This window comes from Alexandromys fortis, unplaced genomic scaffold (assembly GCF_014885135.2).
Source record: "Alexandromys fortis isolate MF-2015 unplaced genomic scaffold, M_Fortis_MF-2015_v1.1 scaffold_223, whole genome shotgun sequence".
Lineage (NCBI taxonomy): Eukaryota > Metazoa > Chordata > Mammalia > Rodentia > Cricetidae > Alexandromys > Alexandromys fortis.
Window position 1 is genome coordinate 668585 of NW_026068095.1, and position 18489 is coordinate 687073.

The following is an 18489-nucleotide window of genomic DNA, read 5'->3' on the forward strand; positions in this document are numbered from 1 at the left end:
TTGTGTATGCCCACATGTCTGGGTGCACACACACTACGGCACACATGTAGAGGTCAGAAGGCTGCATTCAGGAACGGGCTCTGGTTCCACCATTTGGTTTTTTGTTTGTTTGTTTTTTTGTTTTTCGAGACAGGGTTTCTCTGTGGCTTTGGAGCCTGTCCTGAAACTAGCTCTGTAGACCAGGCTGGTCTCGAACTCCCAGAGATCCACCTGCCTCTGCCTCCCAAGTGCTGGGATTAAAGGCGTCTGCCACCACCGCCCGGCTGGTTCCACCATTGGATTCTGCAGACTGAATGCAGGTTGTCAGACCCGGCGGCAGGCACCTTTATTCACTGAGCCCTCTCACCAGCTCTGGCACCTCCCCCCTTTCAATTAGTACAAACCCGGAGGGATGCTAGTGCGACCCACCAACCTTTGTGAGCTATAATACCCATCATTCTGCAGGACCTTAACTAACTTTCCTCTCGGTTTTGGTTGGTTGGTTGGTTTTTCGAGACAGGGTTTCTCTGTAGTTTTGGAGCCTGTCCTGGCACTTGCTCTGCAGATCAGGTTGGCCTCAAACTCAGAGATCTGCCTGCCTCTGCCTCCCGTGCGCTGGGATTGAAGGTGTGCGCCATCATGCCCAGGCCCAAGTGAAGACTCTTAAAGGGCAAGTTCCTAAGCTGATGTTTACATATTGTTTGCATGTGCTGTGGCTAAGGGTGAGGATCCTAGTTCCCCCATAAGGGAGAGATTCCTAATCCTCTGCCCCACAGATTTAGGAAAGACATCCCCTGATCTCCCAATGGCATGTGCGTACCCACACCCAGAAATAATTTTTAAAATATTAATTTTACAAAAGCAAATAAATAAATTTAAATTTAAAAAAACATTTGTCATTGCATCTTTATTGCATATCCAGGTGAATAATTTATCACACAACGAACACATCCCACCCCAAGAAGAGACACTGCCCACTTACAGGGCTTGAGGTGAATGCAGGATCCATCTGTTACTGAGGCTGGGGGGGGGGGGGGAACAGTCAGGAATGCATGGCATGACAAAGCCCAGATTCTCCTGGCGGGAAGAAACAGGCCTTGTCTACTCCAGTAATATCCAGAAGAGCTCCCAGAAAGGACACGGAGGTCCAGGGCCGGCAGCAAGTCTGGAGGTGATATGCCCTTCAAGTCAGTGTCCGCACTGCTGGGACCATTGTGGGGCAGGGCCCAGCGATTAGACACTTAGTGACCTTTAGCCTCTCCTCCCCAGGCAGGAAGACCTAGGAGGGCAGGGCCAGGTTAGCTTCCAGTGTGGACTGGTAGGCACAGGGTGGAGACCCACATCTTTCTTGCGGTTCTGTTCTGTGCCAAGTGATCCTCACGGACCCCACCCTGGGTTCGACGAATTGGCTTCCGGAGATGAACGAGTCAGCGAGGAGTTAGGTGGCTAGCTGTTTGCTCACAATTCATGGCAGAGGTAAGAGTCCCGCCCTGAGTCGCCCAAGACTCCCACCTCCAAGAAGTATCCTAAGAATGGGACAAGGAAACACGGGGCCGCTGAGAAGCAGAAGCGGTCTGCTGGGTGCCGCAACCCCAGACAGAAGGACAGCAGGGTGCTGGGTGGGCAAAGCACAGTTCCCGTAGGACACCCTGGATTCAGTCCGCATCCGCAGGGCTCCTGACTGGAAGCTGCTGCCTGGCTCTTGTTGGCCCATTCTTCTCAGACTTAGCTGCTATCCCCTTTCCGTCCTTCGTAGTTATTGTAGGGACTGGTGGGGGCGTGTGCCCTCGGGATAGAGAACTCCTTCCTAGGGGTCCGATCCTGTAAAGGAAGCAATCACGTGGTTAACCCTTCCATGGCCACCTCAGTGAGCCTCCGATGCCCTTCTCGAAAGATCTCTGTCTGCAGATCCTCCCCGAGCCCGAGTGCCACCCCAACCCCGAAAGGCACAGTGCAGGAAAGAAGGCGTGCCATCCCTTCACGATGGCCACTTAGGTGCCACTAAAATGGTGGCAAACGCCATTCCCAAAGAACAACTCTCCCTGGGACAGGGGGAGTGAGGAGTGGCAAAGGTCGCTTACCTGCAGCGGAAAATGGGTAGAATAAGGTGCATAGAGCGTGTCCCCCGTGTCCTCAAGACCTGGAACAGGAGAGAGGAGAAACTGAGGCACTTGGGCACGTGCGTTCCTCACTGTAGCCCTTGCCGTGGTGTGTCTGTGACAGTTGGTCCCCTTGGGCCTCTGCAGTTCAAATTTCTTGCAGAGAGAGGCCATGCCTTCCAGCCCCAGACCGGGCACTGTCACACCTGAAGCCACGGGGACTTACACATTTCCTAAACTGGGAAGAGTTCAAGTGGTGTGTTCTGTGTATTTGGGGGAAATACATAGAATGTTTGAACTTATTTCCTGACAAGTTTACCTGTCCCTGCCCTCTTCCTAAACACTTCTTCATTTAAGATAGTGTGGGGACCTGGGTGGGCATGGTAGGGCACACCTGTGATCCCAGAACCTGGGAGGTGGAGGCAGGAGAATGAGGAGTTCAAGGCCATTTTCAGACCTTGTCTCAAAAAATATAATATAAAAAACCAAAATAAGTACTGTCAAGGTAGGTCAGTGGGTAGAGGCATTTGCTGCCCAGCCTGATGACCTGAGCTTCATCTCAAGACCCATGTGGTAGAAAGAATTCTGAAACTTATCCTCTGACAACATACATGTGTGTTGTAACACACACACACACACACACACACACACACACACACGAAAGAGAGTAAACAAGCAGTATTAAAATTTTTAGACTAAAAGTAAATAAGCAAAGATAGTTCAAAGAACATAAGGTGTGCCCTGTCCTGTAAGAAACACAAGTTAGCTAACAAGCGTGTGTCGGTTCTACAGCACATAAACATGGTGGAGCCACTTCTAAGACAGACTGGGGAATGCTGGGCTCTGAAGCAGGCAGAAGGCCCAGACAAGCAGCTTCACCCTGGCCATCATGAGGCTAGCGACTAGTGAGTTTGGTCTGTCTGGACTGAGACTGACTTCCGTTGTGGAAGGCCGCACGACTTATGCAGACCCAACATAACAGGATGTGGGGAGCCGGTGAGAAGTGGGAGCAGCAATAGACAGTACCTAGAAAGAGAGCTGAGAAAGGAAGCCACCAGGGGCCCAGACACGAAGAAAGGCAAGACACCGAGCCAGGCACACACCTACAGTCTTAGCACTCTGAAGGCAGAGGTGGGGGGATTAGCATATAAAGGCCCAGTCTGCTCTGCACAGCAAGCTGAAGCACAGCCAGGACTACATGGCAAGACCCAACCTTAAAACAGGAAAGTCATTTATACACCTTTGCACAGAACCCAACCCCAACCCCAAACACTAGGGGGTTTTCCAACCCTTTATCCCTTATTCTAGTTCAGCCTGCATGAAATTATGTTGGAAGTACTAGATGAAGACTTGAGAGGCCGGCTTCCAGTTCTACTTGACTATGACTGGATTTTTGGGGAAGCTACTAAGAGATTGCCCTGAGTCTCAGGAGCAACTTTGGGTTTTTGAATAGTAAACAGACTATGGGGACTTCTAAAATTGGATTAAGTGCGTTTTGTAATATGATATGGTTATGTGCTGTGGAATGACCCTTCTGTACACTGTGAATATGTATTATTCTCCTTGGTCAATAAAAAGCTGACAGGCCAGTAGCCAGACAGGAAGTACAGGTGGGAAAGTCAGACAGAGAGAGAACACTAGGATGAAGAGAGGGAGTCAAAAGGGAACAGGACATGTAAAGCCACGAGTCATTTGATATAATGTAGAAAAATAGAAATGGGGTAATTTAAAATGTAAGAGTTAGTTAGTAGTAAGCCTGAGCTACTGCCAAGCTTTTATATGAAGCCTCAGTGATTATTTGGGAGCAGGTGGTCAGGACAGGAAAACTACCTACAGCCATGAGCACAAAAGTCCAGGGGATGGATTGTGGTGGTTTAAATGAGAAGGGCTCTCATAGGCTCAGATGTTCAAATACTTGGTCTCTATCTAGTTGGTGGAACTACTTGGGGAGGCTTACTGGGTACAGCCTTGTTGAGAAAGTATGTCAATGGGGCAGGCTTTGAGAGGTTAAAGCCTCTCCCCCACTCTGAGCTGGTTGGCTCTCTGCTTCCCGCTTGTGTTTGAAGACACACGCTCTCAACTTCCCTGCCATAACAAACTCTTATCCCTTTGGAATCAAAAGCCAAAATGGTTTGTGTTGGGTCTTGGTCTTTTGTCAAAGCAACAGGAAAGTAACTAATACAGATGCTGGTTTACTTAAGACCAGAATCTGTAACCAGCCAGCAAGCTCCTCGTAGTTTGTTTCAGAGGGTGTTTGTTTGAATTTACTTTAAGATCTGTCTATTTTAATTTTAACGTGTATGAGGCTTTGCCTGCATGTAAGCATACCATGTGTGTGTCTAGTACTAGAAGAGGGTACGAGACTCCTGGAGTTGGAGTTGCCAAGGGTTGTGAACTTCTGTGTGGGTCCTCTGCAAAGGCAGCAATGCTCAACCGTGAGCCATCTCTCTAGCCCTTGTTTGGGTTTTGTTTGCTTGTTTGTTTGTTTGTTTTCCTAGACTGAATCTCAGAACCCCAGGCTGACCATGAAATTCTGATCCTCTTGTCTCCACCTCCCAAGGGCTCATGACAGGTGAACCCCACAGCCTGGCATTCTTAGGATTATATTCAATGATTCCTCCTCTGCCGCCACCGTCTTTTCTCAGTGTTTTGCTTCTGGGTTTGGGAGTGCGGTGTTGTCTGTTTTGGTTCCCCTCCTGTCTCTATTCCTCTTTTCTACAACGGAGATTACAGGGTGGCTCCAGGTGCCTTGACCGGGATTATAACGTGATTGAGACAAAATTAGGACACTAGGGCAGCTCGGAAATCTCCTCTTGCTTTGAATGGAATAGCTGGTGTGTTCATGTTTAAACAAGCACTGTACCGACCTACATACCCAGCCCAAAAGGGTTTTGGTATTCTGAAAGACAGTCTTTCTATATGACCCATCTTAAACTCATGATGATCCTCCTGCCTCCATCCCCCAAGTGCTGAGATTAGAGATGTATTTGCCTCTGTGTATGTGTGCATATGTGTGTGTGCCCAGGTGTGTGCACATGAGCCTGCACTACCATGCCCCACTTGTTCCCCCATCTTCATACCAGGGCCTCCTCGTCCGTACCTTGGGTGATTTCCTCTTGGGAGTAGGCTCTGTTCTCTACACCATAGCTCTGCTTCATGAGTTGAGGTTTACAGAAAGCATCTTCAACTGGGTAATCTGTGGGACTTTGTTGCTTTGGGAGCCGTAGAAACTCAGGGAAGATATAGAATGCCAGGAAAACCCAGCCATTGGCAACCAAGGCTGTGCAGAGAATGGTGTCGTCCCACTTAGAGTCGATGTCGGGAATCAGGAGCAGGACGATCCAGGCCACCCAGACGGCAATGGACAGGAATGAGGTGCAGCAGATGTGAGCCCCGTGTCTCTTCCAGCCACGGAAGGACCCACAGAAGACGAAGAAGGATGAGAAGAAGGTCAGCGCCATCAAGAAGAGTACGTAGATGAGCAGCATGGCAAAGTCCTCGTTGCGCCGAGAGGCGGGCAGCTCCGAGAAGACATCGGTATTGGTCCGGTTCATGGTGAGGACCAGGTATTCAACTGCAATGACATCCTGGACTAGGCTGAAGCCCAATGCCAGGCTCAGGATCACAAGCCACGACAGGGGCTTCCTCCCTCGGACCAGCTTGTTCAAGTTGAAGGTGTGGGCCAGGAGGCAAGAGAAGCAGATGGCGAACAGGACGCCGAAGAGGAAGAAGCGCGTGGGGCCTGTGGCCCAGTCCAGCTTGATGATGAAGGCGAAGGTGAGGCCGAAGACCCCGAGCACGCCCAGGAGGAAGAGGAACTGGGTGGGGAGCATCTTCCGCCTGTTGGAGTCCTGCACTTTGCTGATGAGGATCAAGAGAGCAAACATGAAGGCCAGTGTGGCCACAGCGCCCACCGCGGCCAGTGTTTCCAGGGCAATGCCCCAGCCTTCAGCCAGATCACAGAGTCTGTGGTACCTGGACTCCAGGTCTGAGCGGCAACCTTCAGGGGCAGTCATTCTGGTTGCTCCTGCAATTAACAAAAGAAAAAGGGAGAAGCAAAATTAGGGACCAGGCAAGCCTCCGAGACACAGGTTGGAAATGGGGCTGTGTTTAGCCAGTCTCCCTTGTAAACTACTTGAGAACTAACCCAGGGGAGGGACCCAGGCCTCACTCCTCTGGAAAGTGCCACTAGTAAGTGACCATGCTTCTGTAAGTAGCCCTGATTAAACCCATTGGTCCCATCCCCCAACCTGCCCCCCCACATCCACACACATGTAAAAGTCAACTTTCTGTACCTCCCGTGACAAATTCTGGGGGCCAAGAAGAGAGGGTATGAACCTCATAATTCCCATTTAATTCTACTAGTCTCCTTTGATTTGTTTTGTTGTTGTTTGGCTTTTGGGTTTCTTTGGTTTTTTTTAGCCCAGGCTGTCCTCCAACTCGCTATCCTGATAGCTCAACCTCCCCAACACTGGAAAGGCTAGAAGCTCCCAGTTGAGGGGTGACCCACAAAGCAGGGAACCTATTCACCCATTAGAATGGGAAACTGGCTGCATAGACCACAGCTGACTTCCTGTCTGTCCTTCACTCCTCTGGGAAAAAGTCTTTTTTCTGTCTCACACCCTTGTTGCCCAAACCCATGACTTCTAAATACTCCACACAACAGGAAGACAAACTATGAAAGAAGATGGGGATTTTCACATTATCTCCAAATAGGTAGCTCTTACATATCGAAGCCTGTGTCAGAAAGACACTGAAATTCAACAGGGCTGGGCATGGCTGTCTATGATCCTGAATGTCTTAATAAACTAAAAATCCTATCTGAGTTCTTATGGCATTTTTTTCTTCACTATTCCTTTGGTTTTATTGTTTGTTACTTGTATGTGAAATTTTTTTCTCGTTAGTTTTTCTTTCTTCCTTTGTGCTTTATTATTTCTTGAGGCAGGATCTCATGTAGACCAGGCTGGCCTCAAACTAGCTTTGTAGCTAAGGATGGCTAAGGATGGCTCCTCCCGAGTGCTGGGACTACAGGCCTGCATCAGAAGGCCTACTTCCTTTCTCTCCTTAGCTTCCTTCCCTGCCCTGCTGTGGGTTTGCTAGTTCTTAGCAAGTCAGGAGTCCACTTAGGAATCCTGGGGGTGGATTCTACAACCAGCTATGGTTGGCTGGGAAGATGTAGTCATGGAGGCCAACTCTTTGGAAAAGCCTAAGAGTCCTCTAGTGCGGGGTATAGAATAGGGAGGGAGAAGTCAGAAATGAGAGGGAAGCCAGGGTTGGGACGCTTTGAATGGAACCAGCACACAGCATTAGCAGGATCAGGGCCTCTCTCCAGGAAGCAGGAGAAATAAGCCCGAGTTTCCTCACCATGTGGCAGTGCTGGCACATGGGACTTTCCAGCCGTGTGACAGAGTGCCCGCTGCTGTGGGTGACTGTGCCTGCCCAAGAAATAAGGACCACCCTTCCTTCTCCCACCCCATCTGAAGAGCGGCCTCATCAGCACAGACAGAATTCAAATACCTGCCTCCTCTTAACAATGCAAACAAAACCTAGAATCAAAACCCTTAGGAAGCTGAGGCAGGAGGATTATTGCGAGGTGGTGGCCAGACTGTGCTACAAGTTTTATGTTAGCTTGAGCTAAAGAGTGAGGCCCTGCCTTAAATATATAAATAAATAGGAAATTAGGTAAGACAAGTCATCCTACCAACATTAATGAGTAAATTGAGTAATGAGTAAAAACAAAGCATATATATGTTACTCAGCCACATAATTTTTTTACTCATTACTCAATATATATAATATATATCATAATATATATATATATGAATTCACTTTTGCAAATGTATGTTATATACATGGAATTTCTAAGAGTTTATTACTTTTAATTATGTGCGTGTGTGTGTGTGTGTGTGTGTGTGTGTGTGTGTGTGTGTGTGTCTGGGTGGGTATGTGCATGTGAGTGCCGGTGCCCACAAAGGCCAGGAGAGGGCGTCAGATCCCCTGAAGCGGGAGGGTGTGGACAAGCACCACTTTGGTTTTCTGAGACAGGGTCGCCTGCAGCCCAGATGAGCATCACCCTTGGCGTCCTCCCTCTCCGTCTCCCTCCTGAGTCCTGGGATTACGGGCCTGCACCGCCCCAAGCAGCAACAGCAGCAAAAAGTCCTAGTGAGTATTTTGTGTGGGAGTGACTAATTTTTGGGAAATCACCAAAGTAATTCACCTATTAGCCCTCCTCCACCCTTTCCCCAGCTGGCTAGGATTGCTCACAGTGTCCTAAGCACTCTGAATTTCGTGAGAGGCAAATAAAGGTCACTTAAGAAGCGAGAACGCCTTGAAAAGCTGCTGAGGCACCATAATGTGCCTGAGGAGAAGAAGGAAACAGGAAGGAAGGTGTCAAACGCAGGTTCTTAGCTTTGTTGTAGCAGGGTTTTTTTTTTTTCTGTTTCTTTTCTTTTTCTTTTCACACTTACTTATTTATCTGCTCACTTATTTGGAACAGGGAGGCCACGTGTGTGCCACCGTTGGAGGCCAGAGGGCAACCTGTAGGTGTCGGTTCTCTCTTTCCACCACGCAGGTCCCGGGAATCGAACCCATGCTGTCAGACTTAGCCACAAGCACCTTTACCCACTGAGCCATCTCCCTAGCCTAGATTATTTGCTTTTTGAGACAGAGTCTTTAGCGGAGGCTGGCCTGGACTCCTAGCAATCCTCCTGCCTCAGCCTCCTGAGTGCTTGGATTACAGCCCTGAGCCACATAGTCTACAGGATGGGCAATTCTTGGTGCTGCCTTCAATCTTTTTGGAATGAGTTGGGACTCGAAAGTAAGGCAGGAACACACAATTGCAGGGTTGGGGTGGGGACCTAAGGGGAGAGAGGGAAGGGGGAGGCTGGAAGGGAGGTTCTTTCTGAGCTCAGTCACAAGCCCTGGTCCCTTTCATATTTGAGATGGTTTGAACATGAAATCCCCTCCGTAGGCTCGTGTGTTTGCACACTTGGTCCCCAGCTGTGGGCCAGCCTTTGTTGGGGCCTTCCTGGAGAAGTGAGCCATTGGGGGTTAGCTTTCAGATCTTTTAGCCTAGCCCAACTTCCTGTCCACTCTCTGCTTTCTGATGATGGAAGCAATGTGACCAGCCACTCATAAACTCCTGTCACCCACACTTTCCCCACCATGACAGGCGGTAGCCCCTCAGACTATCAACCAAAATAAATCCTCCCCCCTCTTAACAGGTCTTTGGTCACAGCCATCAGAAAGGTAACTAGTGTAATTGGGTTTCAGGAGCACTCTGTATGGACCAAATCACTAACCCCTCTGAACCCGTTTTCTCGTCTATAAAACAAGGGAAGGGCTGTTGAACGGGGGACCAAGCCCTCGTCAGCCTCTGCTCATCCCCTGGGCAGTCCTGTGTAAACAGCTTCCTTCCATGGCTTTCTCCAGCCCCACCTTCCTCCTCACCTCACCTCCCATCATTAAAATACGGATCACAAACTTCTAACCCATCCAAAACCAGGCCTAGGGGTGAGTAAGGTCAGAGCAGAGAGGGCCTGGGAGTCTGGGGGACAGAGACAAGTTCTGTGAATAGTGTCGACCCTAGGCATGGCGTTGGCATGTGGCCCTTGCTGGTAGACTGTTGAGCCCCTGGCTTCTCTCCTCCACTTCCAGACTCTTCCTCAGCACTATAGTGGAAGGGCTCAGACAGGCTTAGAACAGGATGCTGGCTCCACACGGCCCTTCCTAGCAGATCTCACAAAGGAGCGTGCTGAGGAGCTAGGATAGCTCAAGGCTGACTCTCTTCCTTCTTGGGACATTCACTTCATTCCGTCATCAAAAGTGACCACAGCGCCTTCCTCTGAGGACTGCCCTGGGGGTGATGTCAAGATCTCAGCCCTGAAAACTTGGGACTCTGTAGCCTTTTCATTCTCTCCAGTCAGTAGTGACAATGGTCACGGAATCATGAGGAAGTAAATGGCGTCTACTGCCACATATCAGACAGGCGCAATGCTGAAACGCCACGCTTTATCGCGTCTCCTATTATATGTTCTTACAGTATCTCATCTACTATTTTATTTTAATTAATAATTTTTACAAATTTTCCTCATTTTCATATACTAGTCTAATAATATATTTAGGTTAATCCTTGGGAGACAAAGTTAAGGATGAAGCTATGGCCCAGTGAGTAAGGTGCTTACCTCTGGAGTCTGAGTCTCCAGAGCCCAGTTAAAAGCCCAAGAGGGCAGTCTACAGGGAGATGGGAGGCAGGAGACTCTCTGCTCACTTGGGCCAGCTAGTCTGGCATATGCAATGGTGAACAGGGGACTTTGCCCCAAAGAAAGTAGAAGGTGGGATCAACAGCTGAGGTTGTCCTCTGGCTTCGTCCCGAGCTACGTGTGCACCTGGCACAAGCAAATCATTTTTTAAAATGATGAACTTAAATGTCCAGTGTCACAAAGGAAGATTTATGATTCTACACCTCGTCTAGGCTTGGAGGCCCATGCCTGTAATCCCAGCCTCTTGTAAGAGGATCACAAGTTTGAGGTCTGCATAGACTATATAGCAAATTCAGGTCAGTCTGGGAAACTTGGTGAGATCCTGTGTAAAATAAATAATTTTTTAAAAATTAAGTTAGATATGTGGAGAGCAGTGTAGAAGAGAAATGAATAAGGACAAAGTATGAGGCCAGACATGGTGATTGCTCTGAAGACCAGAGGAAGGCAGAGAGGCAGTCAGATCTCTGAGTTCAATGCCAGCCTGTGCTACATAAAGAAATAAATAAAAATAAATAAAAAATGAATAAGCAAATAAGAAAGAAAGAAAGAAAGAAAGAAAGAAAGAAAGAAAGAAAGGAAGGAAGGAAGGAAGGAAGAAAGGAAGGTATAGATGTGTGAAAATGCCCATATCCACACAAACACATAATTAAAAATAATACAACAAATCTATTTTAGAACACATAAATGACACTCAGGAGGGACAAGGATGGGTAGAGCGCTTCCCTAGTTAACAATTTCACCCTTGATTCTCTTCCTCTCTCAGTCACCAGCACGGCCTCCGGAGCCTGCCCTTCTCCAAACTTCTCTCCAGACTCCATCGATGGTTCTCAACCTTCCTCACGCAGCGATCCTTTAATTCAGTTCCTCAAGCTGTGGTGATTCCCCACCCATAAAATTATTTCATTGCTATTTTATAGCTGCAATACTTGCCACTGTTCTGTATCATCATGTAACTCTCTGATAAGCATGGTATCTGATATCCGACCCCTGAGGGAGGGGTCGCGGCCCACAGGTTGAGAACCACCACTCCACACCCTCATCTAGTCAAGCTCTGACTGGCAATAGGTCCCCAGAGAAAGCAACCCTTCAGGTAGTCAGTCTCCCTCATCCACAAGCACTAGATGGACAAATCCCACAGAACCCAAAGTGTGGCTGCTGCCCTTGGGGAAGCAACTGCGTAGGTCTGTCAGGCGACTGACCGACCATGCACTTAAGCAGTTGGGGATCTCAGAGAGTATCATGTGGGTGACTGAGATCCCACATACCTGAGCAGGATGAAGAGGAGGGAGCCCCACTTTGACGCTTCTTTGTGTTTAAACAGGGTCTCACTGTAGCCCAGGCTAGCCTTGAACACACTATGTAGCTGAGGGTGGCTTTAAACATTTTGATCCTTGAACAAGTCCTCTTAATAGCTGAGCCATCTCTCCAGCCCCTTCCTTTCTTCCTCCCTCCCTTCCTCCCTTCCTTCTTTTTTTTTTTCTTTTTGGATTTTCAAAACAGAGTTTCTCTGTGTAGCCCTGACTGTCCTGGAACTGGACGTGCAGACCAGGCTGGCCTTGAACTCAGAGATCTGCTTGCCTCTGCTTCCAGAGTGCTGGGATTAAAGGCTTACACTGCCAGGTCTTTCTTTCCTTTTTTAAAGACAGGATCTGGACATAAAAAGGTACCCTAAACTGACCTCAAACTCACAATCCTCCTGCCTCCACCTCTTGAGTGCCAGGGTGTACACCACCACACCCGACATTCCAAAAGTGCTTTCTATGTGAATTGGAATTTGGGGTTGTTCAGGCTCTTCTCAAACAGAATCCTGCTCTTTGCCTCAAGTGCGTGAAATCCTTCTCCTGGTCAAAGAGCTCCCTTCCCTCCTGCTCACGGTCCAGCTGTGTTTCCTCTGCCAATTTAACCTATGCAGGGTTTCTCTGTGTAGCTTGCCTGTCCTAGAACTCACTCCATAGACCAGACTGGCCTTGAACTCACAGGGATCACCTGCCTCGGCCTCCCTCAAGTGCTGGGATTAAGGGCGTGAATTTTTATAGCATTATTACTAATCCCTTCCCATTCCCAATGTGTAGGTCTCTTCCTAGACTTGACAGTATTCATTTCCCGTGTGCCTAGAAGTGACATTGACGCCAGTGCTGACCAGCCTGTCGGATAACAAGCTCCATGGGGACACAGAGCAGCTCTCCTGAGTGTTGGGATCTCTCTCTCTCTCTCTCTCTCTCTCTCTCTGTGTGTGTGTGTGTGTGTGTGTTCTGCTCAGTGGCCCCGAGCAAGCATTTTGGACTAAAATTAACTGCTAACTACATAATCAACTATGAGTAATGGAGATGAAGTATTTATTCGAAACAGGGTCTCATTCTCATGTAGCTGGACCTGGCCTCAAACTTCCAACTCTCCTGCCTCCACCCCCGCCCCCGTGTAATGGGCCCTCATGCGTGAGCCGACACACCCAGCTAAAGGAGTAAAGAACTTTAAGATGAGGCCATTCAGATGTTTCCTGACCCTCCTACTTTCATCCAGGCTGAGGTCTTCCAAGGGAGGAGTCCCACAAAAAAAAAAAGTCTCTGCTCTTGAAAAAGGATTAGTCCAGATGGGAAGTACCTGTCTGCCATCCCCTGGACTGGGTAGTCGCCCCAGCTCCCACCACATAAACATGACACATCGTGGCAGCATCCTGTGAACAATGCCTTACTAAGGCAGCCGAGCTGAGTTTCTAGGTAGTGACAGAAGGAAAGTGCATCACTATGAGGTAGACGGGACAGATCTGACGGCAAGGCTCCCCACTTCTCACTTTCATACAGTGCCCCAGAGTAGAGCCCTCCACTCTTACTCCAAACAAAACAAGTAGACTTTAGATTAATGAGAACGTGCCGTAAAACACAAGAAGCCACTGTGTGTGTGTGTGTCTGTGTCTGTGTGTGCATGTGTGTGTGTGCGTGCAGGCACAGCCCTGGGATATTCCAGACAGGTGGGTCTTTGTGTGTTTGGGGCAGCCTGGTTTACATAATGAGCTCCAGGTCAGTCAGACCTCCATCGTAAAACCCAGTGTGCAAACAAAACATACAGCAGCGGAAAGCAATTAGAGATGCAGCCTGTGGAAGAAGAGAATCATCACAGCATGAGAATCTTTAAAACAAAAGCTACAGGAAACGACAAAGTTATAGCTTCTTTTCTTGGTGTAGAGTCTGTATCCCATATCTGTGTGAGTATGTGCTCCGTGTAGAGTCTGTATCCCATGTGTGTGGGTATGTGCTGGTGTTAGAGTCTGTACCCCGTATGTGTGTTGAGTATGTGCTCGGTGTAGAGTCTGTACCCTGTATCTGTGTGAATATGTGCTGGTGTTAAGAGTCTGTGCCCCATATGTGTGTGAATATGTACTCGGTGTAGAGTCTGTGCCCCGTATGTGTGTGGGTATGTACTCAGTGTAGAGTCTGTACCCCGTTTGTGTGTGGGTATGTACTCAGTGTAGAGTCTGTACCCTGTATCTGTGTGAGTATGTGCTGGTGTAGTCTGTAGCCCATGTATGTGAGAGAATGTGCTTAGTGTAGAGTCTGTACCCCGTATCTGTGTGAGTATGTGCTTACACGCAGAGGCCAGAGACAGACATTGAATGTCCTCCTCCATTGCTCTATCATATTCTCTTGAGACAGTCTCCCGCTGTACCTGAAGCTCAATGTTCTGGTAGACTGGCTGGCTAGGAAACTCTCAGGATCTGCCTATCTCTGCCCCCCTCCCTGGGTTTACAGACATGCATGGCCATATGCTGCTATGCCCAGGTTTACATGGGTGCTTAAGATTCTAACTCAGGCCGGGCGGTGGTGGCACACGCCTTTAATCCCAACACTTGGGAGGCAGAGGCAGGCGGATCTCTGTGAGTTCGAGACCAGCCTGGTCTACAAGAGCTAGTTCCAGGACAGGCTCCAAAACCACAGAGAAACCCTGTCTCGAAAAACAAAAAAAAAAAAAAAAAAAAAAAAAAAGATTCTAACTCAGGTCTTCGGGCTTACACATCAAGCTCTTGTCCAGGGAACCAGCTCCTCAGCCTCCGTAGATGACTTTTAAAATCTGGTCCTTGGCAGATGTCATACATAAAAAATAACCGACATAATCTCAAAACTATTTTCTGGATACTTTAATGGAAACACTGCCTATCTTCATACGATTCATCTCTCCATTATTAAGCAAATAACTAGGCCCTCTGAACTGGTGGCTGTCAAGCACTTTCTGTAATGGCAGTAAGTGGTTTGGGCTTTGGAAGCCATAACTTTGTAACATAAAAATAGTCACAAATAACAAAAAAACAAATGGGAGCATTAATATGTTCCCATGAAACTCTTTAATCCCATCTTTTGGGAGGCAGAGGTAGGCAGATCTCAGTGAGTTTGAGGCTATCCTGGTCTACAAAAAGTGAGCTCCAGAATACACAGAGAAGCACTGTCTTGAAAAACAACCAAGAAAAAGAAGGAAGGAAGGAAGGAAGGAAGGAAGGAAGGAAGGAAGGAAGGAAGGAAGGAAGGAAGACTCTTTATTAAGAAGGAAAAAAAAAAACTCCAGGCCATTTAGGACCATACACCATAGTTTGCTAACCCTGCACTATCTGATGGAATTTATCCAAATGGTCATGAATGTTTACCAAAGCCTGAGTGCCATTTAGAACGCAAAGAATCTGAAAATCTAAAGTAAATGTACAGACTTGGTGCGGTGGGCCACACCTGTACTCCCAGCCACTCGAAACCGGGAAAGTGGAGAAAGACGCATTTGAGCTCTGGAGTTTGAGATGCTCCAGGACAACTGACCAAGACTTAGTCTCAAAATGAAAGGAGGGAAAGAAGGAAGGGAAGAAAGGCCATAAGAACAAGAATAAAGTGGGCGCGGGGACACGCGCCTTAGTCTCAGCACTTGGGAAGCAGAGAGTTCAAGGCCAGCCTGCTCTATGTGGTAACTTCCAGGTCTGCTAGGGCCACAATGAAACCTTGTCTCAAAAAAAGCAGCAGTTGGGGGACAAAAATACAAACACTGAGCTTTCAGAGGGTAGCTCAGGCCTATACTCCCAGCACTGAGAAAGTGGGGTAACCTGATCTACACAGTGAACGCCAGATCAGTGAAGTCTATTTGAATTCCTTTCTTGAAACAATAGCAGGAGCTGACAAGCCGGCTAGATGGTAAAGGTGGCGCGCCACCAAGCCTAAGGAGCTGAGTGCCACACACAAGACACACGGTGGCAAGAGTAAGCCAGTTCCCTCAAGCTGTCCTTTGACCATCACAATATGCACTGTGGCATGCTCACACCTACAGACAGACAGAAGGGAGGAGGCTCCAACAAACGAGAAAAAAGTCAGCACCGGTCTGAAGGTCAGATCCCCTCCAAGAAAAGCCCTGTTCGGCTTACTGCGACTGTTTGGACTGTCTGATCCCACCGTCCCCTCTGTGGGTCTCCAGAAAGAACAACAGAGTCCTCCGCCCGCCATCAGCATTCCTCTTCACACCCCGTTATCCTCAATTACCTCTCAAGAATGGAATGAAATTGAAAATGCAGGTTTTCAATCAGCCTCTGAAGGAAACTGTGCGGCCTCAGGAAAGCAAGGATCTACACACTGTAAAGACACTTGGGACATCCCCAAAGACCCTCTCAGCACAAGGACCTCAGGGAATAGGTAGCTGCCTAATATGTAACAGTTTCTGCAGAACCCAGGAAACATTGGACTGCCTGAGGCCAGGTAGAGACCTTAGGAAATCACAGACCTGCCTGCTGGCTGTTCCCTTTGGGCCTGGAGGCCAGCCTCTCCATTCTTGCTTTGATCCCAGGGCAGCACCTCCCAGTCCTCTCTCTCTCTCTCTCTCTCTCTCTCTCTCTCTCTCTCTCTCTCTCTCTCTCTCTCTCTCTCCCTCCTCTCTCTCTTTTTCTTGTATTTGTGTCTAGCACAGTTTCTCCTCAGGGTGGAGTGCTGGCCTCACCCTCCCCTCCAAGTTCCCAAGCCTTTGTGTCTGAAGTGGCTAAAGAATTCTCCTTTAGGAATGAGCTCAGAGCTATGGTTGATTCCAAAGGACCCTTCACCAGGCTTCAACAAAAGCCTCTGAGAAGAAAGCAAGGCTGGAGAAAAGTCAGGAATGTTGAACCTTCCAGTTCCTGGATCCAAGCAGGCATTGCCATTTAGGAGCCTTCACTGTAGATGTTCTAAGAGACAATTTTGGTCAGACATGGTGATGGATAGCTCTATAATCCCAGAACTCTCAAAGCTGAGGCAGAAGGATGGTTACAAACTTGAAGCCAGCCTGGATATCAAACAAAACAAAACAAAAAAGCAACAACAACCACTGTTTTCTGTCTTCAGATTCGATGAGATCAGCCAGCCTCCTGCCCTTGCTCACTGCCTTGCTTCTCTTCTGGGAAAATAAGCTTCTCACCCTTTCACAGACCAGGCAGGAGTTAAAGGGAGAAAAGGTCTTGGACCGTGGGGGCACTAGAAGTAAAGGGTTGGGTGGAGGAACTCCAAGGGCTCCCCTTGGCTTTATTCTGTCACACACATGAGGGTGGGAGTTCTGAGGTAGATCTGGAAGTCACTCTTTCTGAGCCTTCTCTTCTTTGGGAAGGAATTGCCTTGCACGGTCTCCCCGTGCCCACTCAGACGGAAGTTAAACGCTCAGTAACGTACAAACAGAAAGCTAGCAGTAGCGGCACACGCCCTTAATCCCAGCACGCAGAGGCACGCGGACCTCCGCGAGTTCAAGGCCAGCCTGGTCTACTACAGAGCTAACTCCAGGACAGCCAGAGCTACACAGAGAAAACCCTGTCTCGAAAACCAAAAAGCTCAGTAACACCCCATCTTTCACCAGGGGCTCGGAGGCACCTGGGAGTAGCCTAGTGCAGTTCAAGACAGACCTCTTTTCATTGCAATATTTTAAATATTGCTTTGTATTTTAAGATAGCCCAGGCTGGCCTTGTCGCCTTCTACACCCAGGTGCAGGATTACAAGCTTATTGGTCTTTACCCTCTGTCTTAGCCTGGGAAGCCCAGAGAACGCCTTCCGAGGTGCGTGAAGCTCGGTTTCATCTGTTTCTCCTAGCCAGCTGTAGTCCATCACAGGTTGTCTCTGCTCTCCTACCCCAAGGGCTCTCCAAGCCCCACTCTCCGGATTTAAAGCTGGGCCCTACACGCCTTTCACTACGCCCTCTTACCTGGTCGCCGCGGCGCTGGGGGTGAACCGAGAACTTGTGAATCGCGCGCGTGGGGAGGGGCGAGCGAGCGTGGGACCCCTGCCTGCTAGGCGCGTCCCGGGACACGGATTCCGCCTAGGCTGCGCAGAGCAGTTATAAAGGCTTCTGTCGCGGGAGGGAGGGAAAGGGTGAGCCGAGGGACAGGGGGCGGGGGCGGGGCTGGGGGGAGGACACGCCTAATCCAGCTCCGCGGCACTTCTCGCTGTTATGAAAATAAAGTCACCGCGCCAGAGACTGAACCAAAAGCCTCCTGACGTCAGAAGCACAGTCACTCATGAAATAGGTGGTGGGGTTGTGGAGGAAGCATCCGAATCTGCCAGGCGTAACTCCCCCAGACAAACGCTGGCATCAGGCGGGAGCGCCGGTAAGATAAGGGCTACACCGTGAACCCAGCTGCGGACGGGCGCTGCGGGCTGTCACCTCCTGGAGGGAGCCACACCCATCCTCCCCGAGGGCACGCCAGGGCCCCAAGGGCCAAGACCTAGCCAGCGGCTCCTTGCCGCTCCTTTGTTACTTTCTGCGGGAGGAGTTGGTCTTCATCTCCCCTTGGTGACACCTGTCTCCCCTTCACTCCTGCCTCCGGTGCGAGCGCTGGGAGGAGCCAGGCTTAAATGAAAAAAGATGATCCCCCCCCCCCCCCCCAGTCAAAGCGAAGGCGGTAAAGACCAAGGAAAAGTCCTCTGAGGACCCAAAGATGGTTCAGGAGGGCCAGTTAGTGGAACTATAGTCGCATAACCAGGTTAGTATAGCCCTGGGCTGAGAGATCATATCACTGTCTTCCTAACCAGCTCTCCAAAAGTTTGACAAAGCAGGTTGATAGGAAAGGGGACGCCAGATAAAATTTTGAAACGAAGGAATTTGCCTTTGGTGTCGGATTCCACCTGTCTAGGCAGGTATCCGCAGCGCTCCCATTATCAGGCCAGTCTGTCTGGAAC

The 18489-nt window shown here is 49.1% G+C and overlaps 1 protein-coding gene across 1 annotated transcript; it reads right to left on the reverse strand.

Moving 5' to 3' along the window:
* Window positions 1-867: 867 nt before the first annotated feature.
* Window positions 868-17673, reverse strand: Gprc5a (G protein-coupled receptor class C group 5 member A). Its single transcript, XM_050123258.1, has 4 exons — window positions 17516-17673; window positions 5179-6105; window positions 2061-2119; window positions 868-1800 (listed from the first exon to the last, which is right to left on the reverse strand). The coding sequence occupies exons 2-4, from the start codon at window positions 6092-6094 to the stop codon at window positions 1705-1707; spliced, it is 1071 nt and encodes a 356-aa protein (XP_049979215.1). The 5' UTR covers window positions 6095-6105; window positions 17516-17673; the 3' UTR covers window positions 868-1704.
* Between the last annotated feature and the right edge of the window lie 816 nt (window positions 17674-18489).

Bases quoted from the DNA above. Each gene is read 5' to 3' on its own strand.
- Gprc5a (XM_050123258.1), bottom strand. From the start codon at position 6,094: ATGACTGCCCCTGAAGGTTGCCGCTCAGACCTGGAGTCCAGGTACCAC. The intron at 2,120-5,178 runs GTACGGACGAGG...CTCCTGTTCCAG, and splicing joins CCAAGAGGAAATCACCCAAG to GTCTTGAGGACACGGGGGAC. The intron at 1,801-2,060 runs GTAAGCGACCTT...CTTCCTTTACAG, and splicing joins CTACCCATTTTCCGCTGCAG to GATCGGACCCCTAGGAAGGA.